The sequence below is a fragment of the Oncorhynchus mykiss genome, chromosome 4, assembly GCF_057628025.1.
Source record: "Oncorhynchus mykiss isolate SJ-2025 chromosome 4, ASM5762802v1, whole genome shotgun sequence".
In the NCBI taxonomy this organism is placed as follows: Eukaryota; Metazoa; Chordata; class Actinopteri; order Salmoniformes; family Salmonidae; genus Oncorhynchus; species Oncorhynchus mykiss.
In genome coordinates this window covers 6,090,485-6,107,500 of record NC_143025.1, presented here as the reverse complement: position 1 = coordinate 6,107,500, position 17,016 = coordinate 6,090,485, and the positions used below count along the sequence as shown (strand labels likewise).

General features: G+C 44.2%; 1 protein-coding gene across 2 annotated transcripts in view; it reads right to left on the bottom strand.

Moving 5' to 3' along the window:
* Window positions 1-17,016, bottom strand: part of LOC118945757 (synaptotagmin-7) — a 311,878-nt gene that overhangs the window by 120,758 nt on the left and 174,104 nt on the right. Inside the window, exon 1 of one of the 2 annotated variants that reach the window (XM_036968511.2) lies at window positions 7,365-7,703. The exons of the other annotated variant lie outside the window; for it this stretch is intronic. Coding sequence (XP_036824406.2) covers window positions 7,365-7,465 — 101 coding nt within the window. The 5' untranslated portion in view covers window positions 7,466-7,703. Of the gene's footprint in view, window positions 1-7,364; window positions 7,704-17,016 lie in introns of those variants that run through there. 2 annotated transcript variants of the gene reach the window in all.

The window sequence follows — 17,016 nt, the reverse complement described above, 5'->3', positions numbered from 1 at the left end:
TGAGTAACAGACTGTAAGTAACAGACCGTGAGTGAGTAACAGACTGTGAGTGAGTAACAGACTGTGAGTGACAGACCGTGAGTGAGTAACAGACTGTGAGTGAGTAACAGACTGTGAGTGAGTAACAGACTGTGAGTGACAGACCGTGAGTGAGTAACAGACTGTGAGTGAGTAACAGACTGTGAGTGAGTAACAGACTGTGAGTGAGTAACAGACTGTTTGTTAGTGTGTAACAGATTCCATTTGTTTATAGTACAGAACATAATACATTTCCCACTATACCCTCTGTCTTGAGGATATTCTCAATCCGATTGTTATTTTGACGAGAAACGTACGAAAGCAAGTGGTCACATTAGAGACGCTTTAGCCGCAGTACAAATCAAATCGAATCAAATGTATTAATTTAAATCTACTACCGTACTACAGTACTGCATTGATCGCGTGCACGTGTCTTGTTATTGTTATCAGTAATAAACTGCGGTCAGATAAGTATCTCCTATAGAATAATATGTTCCCTCTCAGAGTATCCGTTTCATATAAACAAATGACTTTGACCGTTTGCCGTTGTAATAGTCGTTTGCCGTTGTAATAGTTGTAATAGATTGTAGTATTTCTAGAATAGTACCATTTCTGTCTCTGTGTGTCCTGTGTGGTTTCTGAATGGGCCATGCAGGCTAGAACTATTAGCGAGAAGATGGACTTCAACATTCACTGTGTGAAAATGTGTTGGTAGATAGATGGTCATTAATAGACCCCATTGTCTCTGAGTATGTCCTTTAGGTCATTAATAGACCCCATTGTCTCCGAGTATGTCCTTTAGGTCATTTTCCATGCAGGCCCGTGTAGTAGTCTATTAGCTGGTTAGGAGTTGGCGTGATGACGGTTCCGCGACAGTAAAATTCTGCAGTCTATTGTTAGCTCAGAGTTCACATCTTCCGCACGTTATTCCGCCCAAGCCCAGCCTGTCATCACACGTTTCAGAGCACCACACCACCTTGGAACATTGGCACCTGGGCCCCTCCCTCCCTCGTACCCTCACACCATCTCCCCTCCCTCCTGTCCTCCCTCTTACTCTCACACCACCTCCCCTCCCTCCTGTCCTCCCTCTTAGTCTCACACTACCTCCCCTCCCTCCTGTCCTCCCTCTTACACTCACACTACCTCCCCTCCCTCCTGTCCTCCCACTTAGTCTTACACTACGTCACCTCCCTCCTGTCCTACCTCTTAGTCTTACACTACCTCCCCTCCCTCCTGTATCCCCTCTTGGTCTCACACTACCTCCCTTCCCTCCTGTCCTCCCTCTTAGTCTCACACTACCTCCCCTCCCTCATCTCCTCCCTCTTACTCTCACACCACCTCCCTCCCTCCTGTCCTCCCTCTTACTCTCACACTACCTCCCCTCCCTCCTGTCCTCCCTCTTAGTCTTACACTACCTCCCCTCCCTCCTGTCCTCCCTCTTCCTCTCACACTACCTCCCCTCCCTCCTGTCCTCCCTCTTAGTCTTACACTACGTCACCTCCCTCCTGTCCTCCCTCTTCCTCTCACACTACCTCCCCTCCCTCCTGTCCTCCCTCTTAGTCTTACACTACCTCCCCTCCCTTCTGTCCTCCCTCTTAGTCTTACACTACCTCCCCTCCCTCCTGTCCTCCCTCTTCCTCTCACACTACCTCCCCTCCCTCTTACTCTCACACTACTTCCCCTCCCTCCTGTCCTCCCTCTTACTCGCACACTACCTCTCCTCCCTCCTGTCCTCCCTCTTACTCTATACTCTCTGTCCTCTACCCATACCATCTATACCCTCTACTCTCTACACCCTCTACCCTCTACCTATATCATCTATACCCTCTGTCATCTACCTGTACCATCTATACCCTCTACCCTATACCTATACCATCTATACCCTCTACCCTAGACCTATGCCAGCTATACGCTCTGTCTTCTACCTGTACCATCTATACCCTCTACCTATAACATCTATACCCTCTACCTATACCATCTATACCCTCTACCTGTACCTGTACCATCTATACCCTCTACCTGTACCATCTATACCCTCTGTCCTCTATACCCTCTGTCTTCTACCATACCATCTATAGCCTCTGTCCTCTACCTATACCATTTATAACCTCTGTTTGCTACCTCTACACCCTCTAACCTCTACCTATATCATCTACACCCTCTCCCCTCTACCTGTACCATCTATACCCTCTACCCTCTACCATCTATACCCTCTACCTGTACCATCTATACCCTCTACATGTACCATCTATACCCTCTGTCCTCTACCTGTACCATCTATACCCTCTACCTATACCATCTATACCCTCTGTCTTCTACCTATACCATCTATAGCCTCTGTCCTCTACCTATACCATTTATAACCTCTGTTTGCTACCTGCACCATCTATACCCTCTATACTCTACTTGTACCATCTATACCCTCTCCCCTCTACCCTATACCTATGCCAGCTATACCCTTTGTCATCTACCTGCACCCTCAATACCCTCTACCCTCTACCTGTACTATCTATACCCTCTGTCCTCTATCTGTACCATCTATACCCTCTACCCTCTCTACCCTCTACCTATATCATCTATACCCTCTCCCCTCTACCTGTACTATCTATACCCTCTGTCCTATACCTGTACCATCTATACCCTCTACCCTCTACACCCTCTACCCTCTACCTATATCATCTATACCCTCTCCCCTCTACCTGTACCGTCTATACCCTCAACCTGTACCATCTATACCCTCTCACCTCTACCCTATACCTATACCAGCTATGCCCTCTGTCATCTACTTGTACCATCTATACCCTCTAACTATACCATCTATACCCTCGACCTATACCATCTATACCTTCTACCCTCTACCTGTACCATCTATACCCTCTAACTGTACCATATATACCCTCTACCCTCTACCCTATACCTATACCAGCTATACCCTCTGACCTCTACCTGTACCATCTATACCCTCTACCTGTACCATCTATACCCTCTACCTATACCATCTATACCCTCTACCCTCTACCTACACCATCTACACCCTCTGACCTCTACCTGTACCATCTATACCCGCTACCTATACCATCTATACCCTCTGTCCTCTACCTATACCATCAATACCCTCTACCATCTATCTGTACCATCTATACCCTCTACCTTTACCATCTTTACCCTCAACCCTCTAACCTTTACCTATACCTGCAATGCCCTCTGTAATCTACCTGTAGCATCTATACCATCTACCTATACCATCTATACCCTCTACCTATACCATCTATACCCTCTGTCCTCTACCTATACCATCTATACCCTCTCCCCTCTACCTATACCATCTATACCATCTATCTGTACCATCTATACCCTCTACCTGTACCATCTATACCCTCTGTCCTATACCTGTACCATCTATACCCTCTACCCTCTACCATCTATACCCTCTACCTGTACCATCTATACCCTCTACATGTACCATCTATAACCTCTGTCCTCTACCTGTATCAACTATACCCTCTACCTATACCATCTATACCCTCTGTCCTCTACAGATACAATCTATACCCTCTGTTCTCTACCTGTACCATCTATACCCTCTCACCTCTCCCCTATACCTATAACAGCTATACCCTCTCCCATTCCATCTATACCCTCTACCTGTACCAGCTATACCCTCTCCCCTCTACCCTATACCTATACCAGCTATACCCTCTGTCATCTACCTGTACCATCTATACCCTCTACCTATACCATCTATACCCTCTAACTGTACCCTCTGTCATCTACCTGTACCATCTATACCCTCTACCTATACCATCTATACCCTCTAACTGTACCAGCTATACCCTCTGTCATCTCCCTTTCCATCTACACCCTCTACCCTCTACCTATATCATCTACACCCTCTCCCCTCTACCTGTACCATCTATACCCTCTACCCTCTACCATCTATACCCTCTACCTGTACCATCTATACCCTCTACATGTACCATCTATACCCTCTGTCCTCTACCTGTACCATCTATACCCTCTACCTGTACCATCTATACCCTCTCCCCTCTAACCTATACCTATACCATCTATACCCTCTGTCCTCTACCTGTACCAGCTATGCTCTCTGTAATCTACCTGTAGCATCAATACCATCTACCAATACCATCTATACCCTCTACCTGTACCATCTCTACCCTCTACCATCTATACCCTCTACCTATACCATCTATACCCTCTGTCCTCTACCTGTACCAGCTATACCCTCTACCTATACCATCTATACCCTCTGTCCTCTACCTATACCATGTATACACTCTGTCCTCTACCTATACCATCTATACCCTCTGTTCTCTACCTGTATCATCTATACCCTCTCCCTTCTCCCCTATACCTATACCAGCTATACCCTCTCCCTTTTACCCTATACCTATACCATCTATACCCTCGACCTATACCAACTATACCTTCTACCCTCTACCTGTACCATCTATACCCTCTACCTGTACCATATATACCCTCTACCCTCTACCCTATACCTATACCAGCTATACCCTCTGACCTCTACCTGTACCATCTATACCCTCTACCTGTACCATCTATACCCTCTACCTATACAATCTATACCCTCTACCCTCTACCTACACCATCTACACCCTCTGACCTCTACCTGTACCATCTATACCCTCTACCTATACCATCTATACCCTCTGTCCTCTACCTATACCATCAATACCCTCTACCATCTATCTGTACCATCTATACCCTCTACCTTTACCATCTTTACCCTCAACCCTCTAACCTTTAACTATACCTGCAATGCCCTCTGTAATCTACCTGTAGCATCTATACCATCTACCTATACCATCTATACCCTCTACCTATACCATCTATACCCTCTGTCCTCTACCTATATCATCTATACCCTCTCCCCTCTACCTATACCATCTATACCATCTATCTGTACCATCTATACCCTCTACCTGTACCATCTATACCCTCTGTCCTATACCTGTACCATCTATACCCTCTACATGTACCATCTATAACCTCTGGCCTCTACCTGTACCAACTATACCCTCTACCTATACCATCTATACCCTCTGTCCTCTACCTATACAATCTATACCCTCTGTTCTCTACCTGTACCATCTATACCCTCTCACCTCTACCCTATACCTATACCAGCTATACCCTCTCCCATTCCATCTATACCCTCTACCTGTACCAGCTATACCCTCTCCCCTCTACCCTATACCTATACCAGCTATACCCTCTGTCATCTACCTGTACCATCTATACCCTCTACCTATACCATCTATACCCTCTAACTGTACCAGCTATACCCTCTGTCATCTACCTGTACCATCTATACCCTCTACCTGTACCATCTATACCCTCTAACTGTACCAGATATACCCTCTGTCATCTCCCTTTCCATCTACACCCTCTCCCCTCTACCTGTACCATCTATACCCTCTACCCTCTACCATCTATACCCTCTACCTGTACCATCTATACCCTCTCCCCTCTACCCTATACCTATACCAGCTATACCCTCTCCCCTCTACCCTATACCTATACCAGCTATACCCTCTGTCATCTCCCTTTCCATCTACACCCTCTACCCTCTACCTATATCATCTACACCCTCTCCCCTCTACCTGTACCATCTATACCCTCTACCCTCTACCATCTATACCCTCTACCTGTACCATCTATACCCTCTACATGTACCATCTATACCCTCTGTCCTCTACCTGTACCATCTACACCCTCTACCTGTACCATCTATACCCTCTCCCCTCTAACCTATACCTATACCTGCTATGCTCTCTGTAATCTACCTGTAGCATCTATACCATCTACCAATACCATCTATACCCTCTACCTGTACCATCTCTACCCTCTACCATCTATACCCTCTACCTATACCATCTATACCCTCTGTCCTCTACCTGTACCAGCTATACCCTCTACCTATACCATCTATACCCTCTGTCCTCTACCTATACCATGTATACACTCTGTCCTCTACCTATACCATCTATACCCTCTGTTCTCTACCTGTATCATCTATACCCTCTCCCCTCTCCCCTATACCTATACCAGCTATACCCTCTCCCTTTTACCCTATACCTATACCAGCTATACCCTCTGTAATCTACCTGTACCATCTATACCCTCTACCTATACCATCTATACCCTCTGTACTCTCCCTTTCCATCTATACCCTCTACCCTCTACCTGTACCATCTATACCCTCTGTCCTCTGCCTGTACCATCTATACCCTCTCCCTTTCCATCTATACCCTCTACCTGTACCAGCTATAGCCTCTGTCATCTACCTGTACCATCTATACCCTCTACCTATACCATCTATACCCTCTACCTGTACCAGCTATACCCTCTATCATCTTCCCGTACCATCTATACCCTCTACCTATACCATCTATACCCTCTGTCCTCTGCCTGTACAATATATACCCTCTGCCCTCTACCTATACCATCTATACTGTACAATGAGTGTACAAAACATTAAGGACACCTGTTCTTTCCATGACATAAACTGACCAGGTGAATCCAGGTGAAAGCTATTGATCTCAATTGTTAAATTCACTCGAGTGTAGATGAAGGGGAGGAGACAGGTTAAAGAAGGATTTTTAAGCCTTGAGACAACTGAGACATGGATTGTGTATGTGTGGCATTCAGAGGGTGAATGGGCAAGGCAAAATATTGAAGTGCCTTTGAATGGGGTATGGTAGTAGGTGCCAGGCACACTGGTTTGTGTCAACGCTGCTGGGTTTTTCACGCTCAACAGTTTTCTGTGTGTATCAAGAATGGTCCACCACCCAAAGGACATCCAGCCAACTTGACACAACTGTGGGAAGCATTGGAGTCAACATGGGCCAGCATCCCTGTGGAACGCTTTGGACACCTTGTAGAGTCAACATGGGCCAGCATCCCTGTGGAACGCTTTCGACACCTTGTAGAGTCAACATGGGTCAGCATCCCTGTGGAACGCTTTCGACACCTTGTAGAGTCCACATGGGTCAGCATCCCTGTGGAACGCTTTCGACACCTTGTAGAGTCCACATGGGTCAGCATCCCTGTGGAACGCTTTCGACACCTTGTAGAGTCAACATGGGCCAGCATCCCTGTGGAACGCTTTCGACACCTTGTAGAGTCCACATGGGTCAGCATCCCTGTGGAACGCTTTCGACACCTTGTAGAGTCCACATGGGTCAGCATCCCTGTGGAACGCTTTAGACACCTTGCCCCGACAAATTGAGGCTGTTCTGAGGGCAAAACAAGTGGAAAGTGTCCTTAATGTTTCCCTAGAACACTATTCAATCGTTATAACTCACTTGGTGGGTCTGAGTCCTCCCGCCTGCATGTGGCTCTGGACCGCCTGCCACCTCCCGGCCTTGACCCCCGACATCGCCATGCTGGTAACGCCAGGCATCATCTTCACACTGTCACTGGGACCCGCCGGACCCTCCCCATCACCTCCCCCCCCCAACGCTACCGATGCCCCTGTCTGCCCCCCTGACACTTCCCCACTAGGAAGGAGAGAGAGAGAGGAGACAACACAGCAGAGACAAAGAGAGACGGGAGGAGGTGGAAAAAGACAGGAACAAGAAGAAGAGAAGAGGAAGAGGACAAGGAGAGGTAGAGAGATCAAGCAACAACATTGTAAAGGAAGCAAAGTTGATTAGTTGTGCGAGGTGTGTTAAATGGGAAGGCATAAGTTATCCAGGTCACAGGAGAGCAGAGACAAGAGACAGAGGTAGGTAGATCAGGTAGAGACAGAAGAGACAGAGGTAGGTAGATCAGGTAGATCAGGTAGAGACAGAAGGGACAGAGGCAGGTAGATCAGGTAGAGACAGAGGCAGGTAGATCAGGTAGAGACAGAAGAGACAGAGGCAGGTAGATCAGGTAGAGACAGAGACAGGTAGATGAGGCAGAGACAGGTAGATCAGGTAGAGACAAAAGGGACAGAGGCAGGTAGATCAGGTAGAGACAGAAGAGACAGAGGCAGGTAGATCAGGTAGAGACAGAGACAGGTAGATCAGGTAGAGACAGAAGGGACAGAGGCAGGTAGATCAGGTAGAGACAGAGGCAGGTAGATCAGGTAGAGACAGAAGAGACAGAGGCAGGTAGATCAGGTAGAGACAGAGACAGGTAGATGAGGCAGAGACAGGTAGATCAGGTAGAGACAGAAGGGACAGAGGCAGGTAGATCAGGTAGAGACAGAAGAGACAGAGGCAGGTAGATCAGGTAGAGACAGAAGAGACAGAGGCAGGTAGAGGAGGTGGAAAAAGACAGGAACAAGAAGAAGAGAAGAGGAAGAGGACAAGGAGAGGTAGAGAGATCAAGCAACAACATTGTAAAGGAAGCAAAGTTGATTAGTTGTGCGAGGTGTGTTAAATGGGAAGGCATAAGTTATCCAGGTCACAGGAGAGCAGAGACAAGAGACAGAGGTAGGTAGATCAGGTAGAGACAGAAGAGACAGAGGTAGGTAGATCAGGTAGATCAGGTAGAGACAGAAGGGACAGAGGCAGGTAGATCAGGTAGAGACAGAGGCAGGTAGATCAGGTAGAGACAGAAGAGACAGAGGCAGGTAGATCAGGTAGAGACAGAGACAGGTAGATGAGGCAGAGACAGGTAGATCAGGTAGAGACAGAAGGGACAGAGGCAGGTAGATCAGGTAGAGACAGAAGAGACAGAGGCAGGTAGTTCAGGTAGAGACAGAAGAGACAGAGGCAGGTAGATCAGGTAGAGACAGAGACAGGTAGATCAGGTAGAGACAGAAGGGACAGAGGCAGGTAGATCAGGTAGAGACAGAAGAGACAGAGGCAGGTAGATCAGGTAGAGACAGAAGAGACAGAGACAGGTAGATCGGGGTAGAGACAGAAGGGACAGAGACAGGTAGATCAGGTAGATCAGGTAGAGAAAGAAGGGACAGAGGCAGGTAGATCAGGTAGAGACAGAGACAGGTAGAGACAGAGGCAGGTAGATCAGGTAGAGACAGAAGAGACAGATACAGGTAAATCAGGTAGAGACAGAGGCAGGTAGATCAGGTAGATGGAGCTCTGTAGTCCTGTCACTAGCAGGGGAGGGGGGGGGGGGGTGAGAGGAGGAGGGGGATTCACGGTGGGAGCCTGCAACGTAGTATGGACCAGGGGTAAAGGAATACTGCTTCTACCTCAGTGTCCGCAGCTCAGCTTCTAAGACCCCTATACCTGTGTTATTGTGTAGAGGTTGTTTGGCTAACTCTCATTCTATGGCCACTTCGGCCTTGAGATGTGCTATTGCACACAACAGCACAATTCAGTGGTAGCCCGCCGTCTCTCGCCGGGGGGTCGATTTCTTTCGCTATTGTATGCGCCTGTGGACAAACGCGTAAAGCATTCGGCAGTATCGCTAAGGTTACAGAACGGCGGCGGTATTTTAACTGTTTAGCGGGGGAAACACAATAGTGAGTAAGAAATCTACTTTCCTCCTAAGTTCGAGAGGTGTCTAAAAGCCACTGACGCGTCAATCAAAATTCTATAGAGTGAATTAACTGCACATAGACGACGCTTTACGGACATTTTCATCACCATGGGTATCCACAATGGACCTTGTTAGCATGCGCCAGTCTTATACTAGTTTGAAGTGTTTGAAAGATGACATTAAGATTTTTTTTTTGGGGGGGGGAGAGGGGGGAGTAGGCTATGCAAATGAAGGTTCCCACAGAGCATGACACTATTGCTGCCGGAACAAAAACAGAGCACGCGAGTCAAGCTGTCACGCCTGTATCTGCCCAATTCTAAAACACATCTGCTTTTAGGGGATCAAAGGGATAGCTCCCAGTAGCCCTGGTCAAACGTAGTGCACTTGATAGAAAATAGGGAGCCCTAGTGTGTCTCGGATGCCAACAGGGCTGATGGAGGAATGAAGGATAGTACTGCCCTCTTGTGACACTAGTATGGTTCATTGTTATACAGAGAGAATGATTCATTACTACACTTATTCATTATTATACTGATTCATTATTATACTGATTCATTACTATACAGAGAATATGATTCATTAGTATACTGATTCATTATTATGCAGAGAGAATGATTCATTACTATACTGATTGTAGAGGTGGCGGGTAGCCTAGTGGTTAGAGTGTAGAGGTGGCAGGTAGCCTAGTGATTAGAGTGTAGAGGCGGCAGGTAGCCTAGTGGTTAGAGTGTATAGGTGGCAGGTAGCCTAGTGGTTAGAGTGTAGAGGTGGCAGGTAGCCTAGTGGTTAGAGTGTAGAGGCGGCAGGTAGCCTAGTGGTTAGAGTGTAGAGGCGGCAGGTAGCCTAGTGGTTAGAGTGTAGAGGTGGCAGGTAGCCTAGTGGTTAGAGTGTAGAGGTGGCAGGTAGCCTAGTGGTTAGAGTGTAGAGGTGGCAGGTAGCCTAGTGGTTAGAGTGTAGAGGTGGCAGGTAGCCTAGTGGTTAGAGTGTAGAGGTGGCAGGTAGCCTAGTGGTTAGAGTGTAGAGGTGGCAGGTAGCCTAGTGGTTAGAGTGTAGAGGTGGCAGGTAGCCTAGTGGTTAGAGTGTAGAGGTGGCAGGTAGCCTAGTGGTTAGAGTGTAGAGGCGGCAGGTAGTCTAGTGGTTAGAGTGTAGAGGTGGCAGGTAGCCTAGTGGTTAGAGTGTAGAGGTGGCAGGTAGCCTAGTGATTAGAACGGTGGACTAGTAACCGAAAGGTTGCTAGATCAAATCCCCTGAGCTGACAAGGTAAAAATATTTTGTTCGGCACGTTAACCCACTTTTCCCAGGCCGTCATTGTAAATAAGAATTTGTTCTTAATTAACTGACCTGCCTAGTTGAATAAAGGTAAAATAAATAGATGTGGTAGTTTGTATCATTGATGTGAATTGGTTGTGCATTCTATTCACCTAAAGTGCACATCTCATAATAGGGAATAGGGTGTTTTTCAGACACACTATGTTAGATTCCAGTAATACCCAAGTGTGCTACACAGCAAAGTAAGAAATACTGAAAAACTTTAATTGATAGCCTGGGGGTTTATGTGCTTCAATCACTGAACCCCAACTGGTGCTTGTTTAAAGACAGGCTTTTATTTGAGCCAGGGGGCTACTACCAACAGTAGTGCGTAGCCTGACTAAAAAACCCATTGTGCTCCAGGTCATTTGTCACGCCAGCCTGCACAAGCATCCAATTCAGAGGCCCGACTGTCACTCCCTGTGACGTATACTCCTTTGCTTTCACCCTGATCATCTTGCGGGTCTACAGGTGTCAAATTTGTATCACTGCTAGCTTGAAAAATGGTAAAAGGCATTCGCACATCTAAGCTATCTTTGTTGCAGGTGCTAACAGCTGAATAAGATGAGAAAAAATAGGAAACCTGCACACTGCACTGGCTAGTATCACTGATCTGGCTAGTATCACTGCACTGGCTAGTATCACTGCTCTGGATAGTATCACTGATCTGGCTAGTATCACTGCACTGGCTAGTATCACTGCTCTGGATAGTATCACTGATCTGGCTAGTATCAGTGCTCTGGCTAGTATCACTGCACTGGCTAGTATCACTGCTCTGGCTAGTATCACTGCTCTGGCTAGTATCACTGATCTGGATAGTATCACTGATCTGGCTAGTATCACTGCACTGGCTAGTATCACTGATCTGGCTAGTATCACTGCACTGGCTAGTATCACTGCACTGGCTAGTATCACTGCTCTGGCTAGTATCACTGCTCTGGCTAGTATCACTGATCTGGATAGTATCACTGATCTGGCTAGTATCACTGCACTGGCTAGTATCACTGATCTGGCTAGTATCACTGCACTGGCTAGTATCACTGCACTGGCTAGTATCACTGATCTGGATAGTATCACTGCACTGGCTAGTATCACTGATCTGGATAGTATCACTGATCTGGCTAGTATCACTGCTCTGGCTAGTATCACTGATCTGGCTAGTATCACTGATCTGGCTAGTATCACTGCACTGGCTAGTATCACTGATCTGGATAGTATCACTGATCTGGCTAGTATCACTGCTCTGGCTAGTATCACTGATCTGGCTAGTATCACTGATCTGGATAGTATCACTGATCTGGCTAGTATCACTGCACTGGCTAGTATCACTGATCTGGCTAGTATCACTGCACTGGCTAGTATCACTGCTCTGGCTAGTATCACTGCTCTGGCTAGTACCACTGCTCTGGCTAGTATCACTGCACTGGCAGGTATCACTGCTCTGGCTAGTATCACTGCTCTTGTTAGTACCACTGCTCTGGCTAGTACCACTGCTCTTGTTAGTACCACTGCTCTGGCTAGTACCACTGCTCTGGCCAGTACCACTGCTCTGGCTAGTACCACTGCTCTTGTTAGTACCACTGCTCTTGTTAGTACCACTGCTCTTGTTAGTACCACTGCTCTTGTTAGTACCACTGCTCTTGTTAGTACCACTGCTCTTGTTAGTACCACTGCTCTTGTTAGTACCACTGCTCTGGCTAGTACCACTGCTCTGGCCAGTACCACTGCTCTTGTTAGTACCACTGCTCTTGTTAGTACCACTGCTCTGGCTAGTACCACTGCTCTTGTTAGTACCACTGCTCTGGCTAGTACCACTGCTCTTGTTAGTACCACTGCTATGGCTAGTTCCTTTTGTTTGAAACAGCTGTTTGTTTGAAACAGCCGTTTGTTTGAAACAGCCGTTTTTTTGAGACTCAGCGTTTTAAAGTTTTGCGGTAATCGAAAGAACATTGATTTGAAGGTCGGCAGGCAATAATGAACCGGCTGATTCACATATGAACTGTGTTCCAGCAAAGACGTGCATCTCAAAACAACGGTACATGTAACATGTTAGTCCACGGGTTACCAACGTCTATAGCTCTTATTAAGTGTGTTTCGCCACTCATTTCCACGTTACTGATGACTGACTATGCCGAGTCTTGATTCTTATAGAGTAACAATCACTACGGTGACTGACTACGGTGACTGACTACGCTGACTGACTACGCTGACTGACTACGCTGACTGACTACAGTGACTGACTATACTGACTGACTACGCTGACTGACTACGCTGACTGACTACACTGACTGACTACACTGACTGACTACGCTGTGTGTGTGTGTATGTGTGTGTGTATGTGTGTGTGTGTGTGTGTGATACACTGTGTGTGTGTGTGTGTGTGTGTGTGTGTGATACACTGTGTGTGTGTGTGTGTGTGTGTGTGTGTGTGTGTGTGTGTGTGTGTGATACACTAGACCCACTGTCACTATAAGACAGGAAGCTGCAGATTTCAGTGGAACCCAGAGGGAAATCATTTTATATCACATCTCTCATGTCTATCTCCTCAAGTCACATCACGCTGTCTGAGTCAAAAACACCCCCCTATTCCCTATATAGGGCACTACTTTAGACCAGAGCGCTATGGCACCCTATTCCCTATATAGGGCACTACTTTTGACCAGAGGTGGCACCCTATTCCCTATATAGTGCACTACTTTTGACCAGAGCTGGTACCCTATTCTCTACATAGTGCACTAGTTTAGACCAGAGCTGGCACCCTATTCCCTACATAGTGCACTACTTTTGACCAGAGCTCTACGGAGTTATTCTCAACTATGTTTGTGGGCTATTGAATTGAATTGGCTCCCTCGTGTCTTTCCTACGATACAGAGGGTTTCTACCTTCTAATCTCAAACTGTGATGGTGCTAAGATATATAGCACTTCTATAGTACAACCTTTTATACAGTAATATACACTACCACCTTCTACAGTAATATACACTACCACCTTCTACAGTAATATACACTAGCACCTTCTACAGTAATATACACTATCACCTTCTATAGTAATATACACTATCACCTTCTACAGTAATATACACTATCACCTTCTATAGTAATATACACTACCACCTTCTATAGTAATATACACTACCACCTTCTACAGTAATATACACTATCACCTTCTACAGTAATATACACTACCACCTTCTACAGTAATATACACTACCACCTTCTACAGTAATATACACTACCACCTTCTACAGTAATATACACTACCACCTTCTACAGTAATATACACTACCACCTTCTACAGTAATATACACTACCACCTTCTACAGTAATATACACTACCACCTTCTACAGTAATATACACTACCACCTTCTACAGTAATATACACTACCACCTTCTACAGTAATATACACTACCACCTTCTACAGTAATATACACTACCACCTTCTACAGTAATATACACTATCACCTTCTACAGTAATATACACTACCACCTTCTATAGTAATATACACTACCACCTTCTACAGTAATATACACTATCACCTTCTACAGTAATATACACTATCACCTTCTACAGTAATATACACTATCACCTTCTATAGTACACCCTTTTATACAGTAATATACACTACCACCTTCTATAGTAATATACACTACCACCTTCTACAGTAATATACACTATCACCTTCTATAGTACACCCTTTTATACAGTAATATACACTACCACCTTCTATAGTACAACCTTTTATACAGTAATATACACTACCACCTTCTACAGTAATATACACTACCACCTTCTATAGTACAACCTTTTATACAGTAATATACACTACCACCTTCTATAGTAATATACACTACCACCTTCTACAGTAATATACACTACCACCTTCTACAGTAATATACACTATCACCTTCTATAGTAATATACACTACCACCTTCTACAGTAATATACACTACCACCTTCTACAGTAATATACACTACCACCTTCTACAGTAATATACACTATCACCTTCTATAGTAATATACACTACCACCTTCTACAGTAATATACACTACCACCTTCTATAGTAATATACACTACCACCTTCTATAGTACAGCCTTTTATACAGTAATATACACTACCACCTTCTACAGTAATATACACTACCACCTTCTACAGTAATATACACTATCACCTTCTATAGTACAGCCTTTTATACAGTAATATACACTACCACCTTCTACAGTAATATACACTATCACCTTCTATAGTAATATACACTACCACCTTCTACAGTAATATACACTATCACCTTCTACAGTAATATACACTACCACCTTCTATAGTAATATACACTACCACCTTCTATAGTACAGCCTTTTATACAGTAATATGTAATATACACTACCACCTTCTACAGTAATATACACTATCACCTTCTACAGTAATATACACTACCACCTTCTAGAGTAATATACACTACCACCTTCTACAGTAATATACACTATCACCTTCTACAGTAATATACACTACCACCTTCTATAGTACAACCTTTTATACAGTAATATACACTATCACCTTCTACAGTAATATACACTATCACCTTCTACAGTAATATACACTATCACCTTCTACAGTAATATACACTACCACCTTCTACAGTAATATACACTATCACCTTCTACAGTAATATACACTACCACCTTCTATAGTACAACCTTTTATACAGTAATATACACTATCACCTTCTACAGTAATATACACTACCACCTTCTACAGTAATATACACTATCACCTTCTACAGTAATATACACTACCACCTTCTACAGTAATATACACTATCACCTTCTACAGTAATATACACTACCACCTTCTATAGTACAGCCTTTTATACAGTAATATACACTACCACCTTCTATAGTACAACCTTTTATACAGTAATATACACTACCACCTTTTACAGTAATATACACTATCACCTTCTACAGTAATATACACTACCACCTTCTATAGTACAGCCTTTTATACAGTAATATACACTACCACCTTCTATAGTACAACCTTTTATACAGTAATATACACTATCACCTTCTACAGTAATATACACTACCACCTTCTACAGTAATATACACTATCACCTTCTACAGTAATATACACTACCACCTTCTACAGTAATATACACTATCACCTTCTACAGTAATATACACTACCACCTTCTATAGTACAGCCTTTTATACAGTAATATACACTACCACCTTCTATAGTACAACCTTTTATACAGTAATATACACTACCACCTTCTACAGTAATATACACTACCACCTTCTATAGTACAACCTTTTATACAGTAATATACACTACCACCTTCTATAGTAATATACACTACCACCTTCTACAGTAATATACACTATCACCTTCTATAGTACACCCTTTTATACAGTAATATACACTACCACCTTCTATAGTACAACCTTTTATACAGTAATATACACTACCACCTTCTACAGTAATATACACTACCACCTTCTATAGTACAACCTTTTATACAGTAATATACACTACCACCTTCTATAGTAATATACACTACCACCTTCTACAGTAATATACACTACCACCTTCTACAGTAATATACACTATCACCTTCTATAGTAATATACACTACCACCTTCTACAGTAATATACACTACCACCTTCTACAGTAATATACACTACCACCTTCTACAGTAATATACACTATCACCTTCTATAGTAATATACACTACCACCTTCTACAGTAATATACACTACCACCTTCTATAGTAATATACACTACCACCTTCTATAGTACAGCCTTTTATACAGTAATATACACTACCACCTTCTACAGTAATATACACTATCACCTTCTATAGTACAGCCTTTTATACAGTAATATACACTACCACCTTCTATAGTACAGCCTTTTATACAGTAATATACACTACCACCTTCTACAGTAATATACACTACCACCTTCTACAGTAATATACACTATCACCTTCTATAGTACAGCCTTTTATACAGTAATATACACTACCACCTTCTACAGTAATATACACTATCACCTTCTATAGTAATATACACTACCACCTTCTATAGTAATATACACTACCACCTTCTATAGTACAGCCTTTTATACAGTAATATACACTACCACCTTCTACAGTAATATACACTACCACCTTCTATAGTACAGCCTTTTATACAGTAATATAC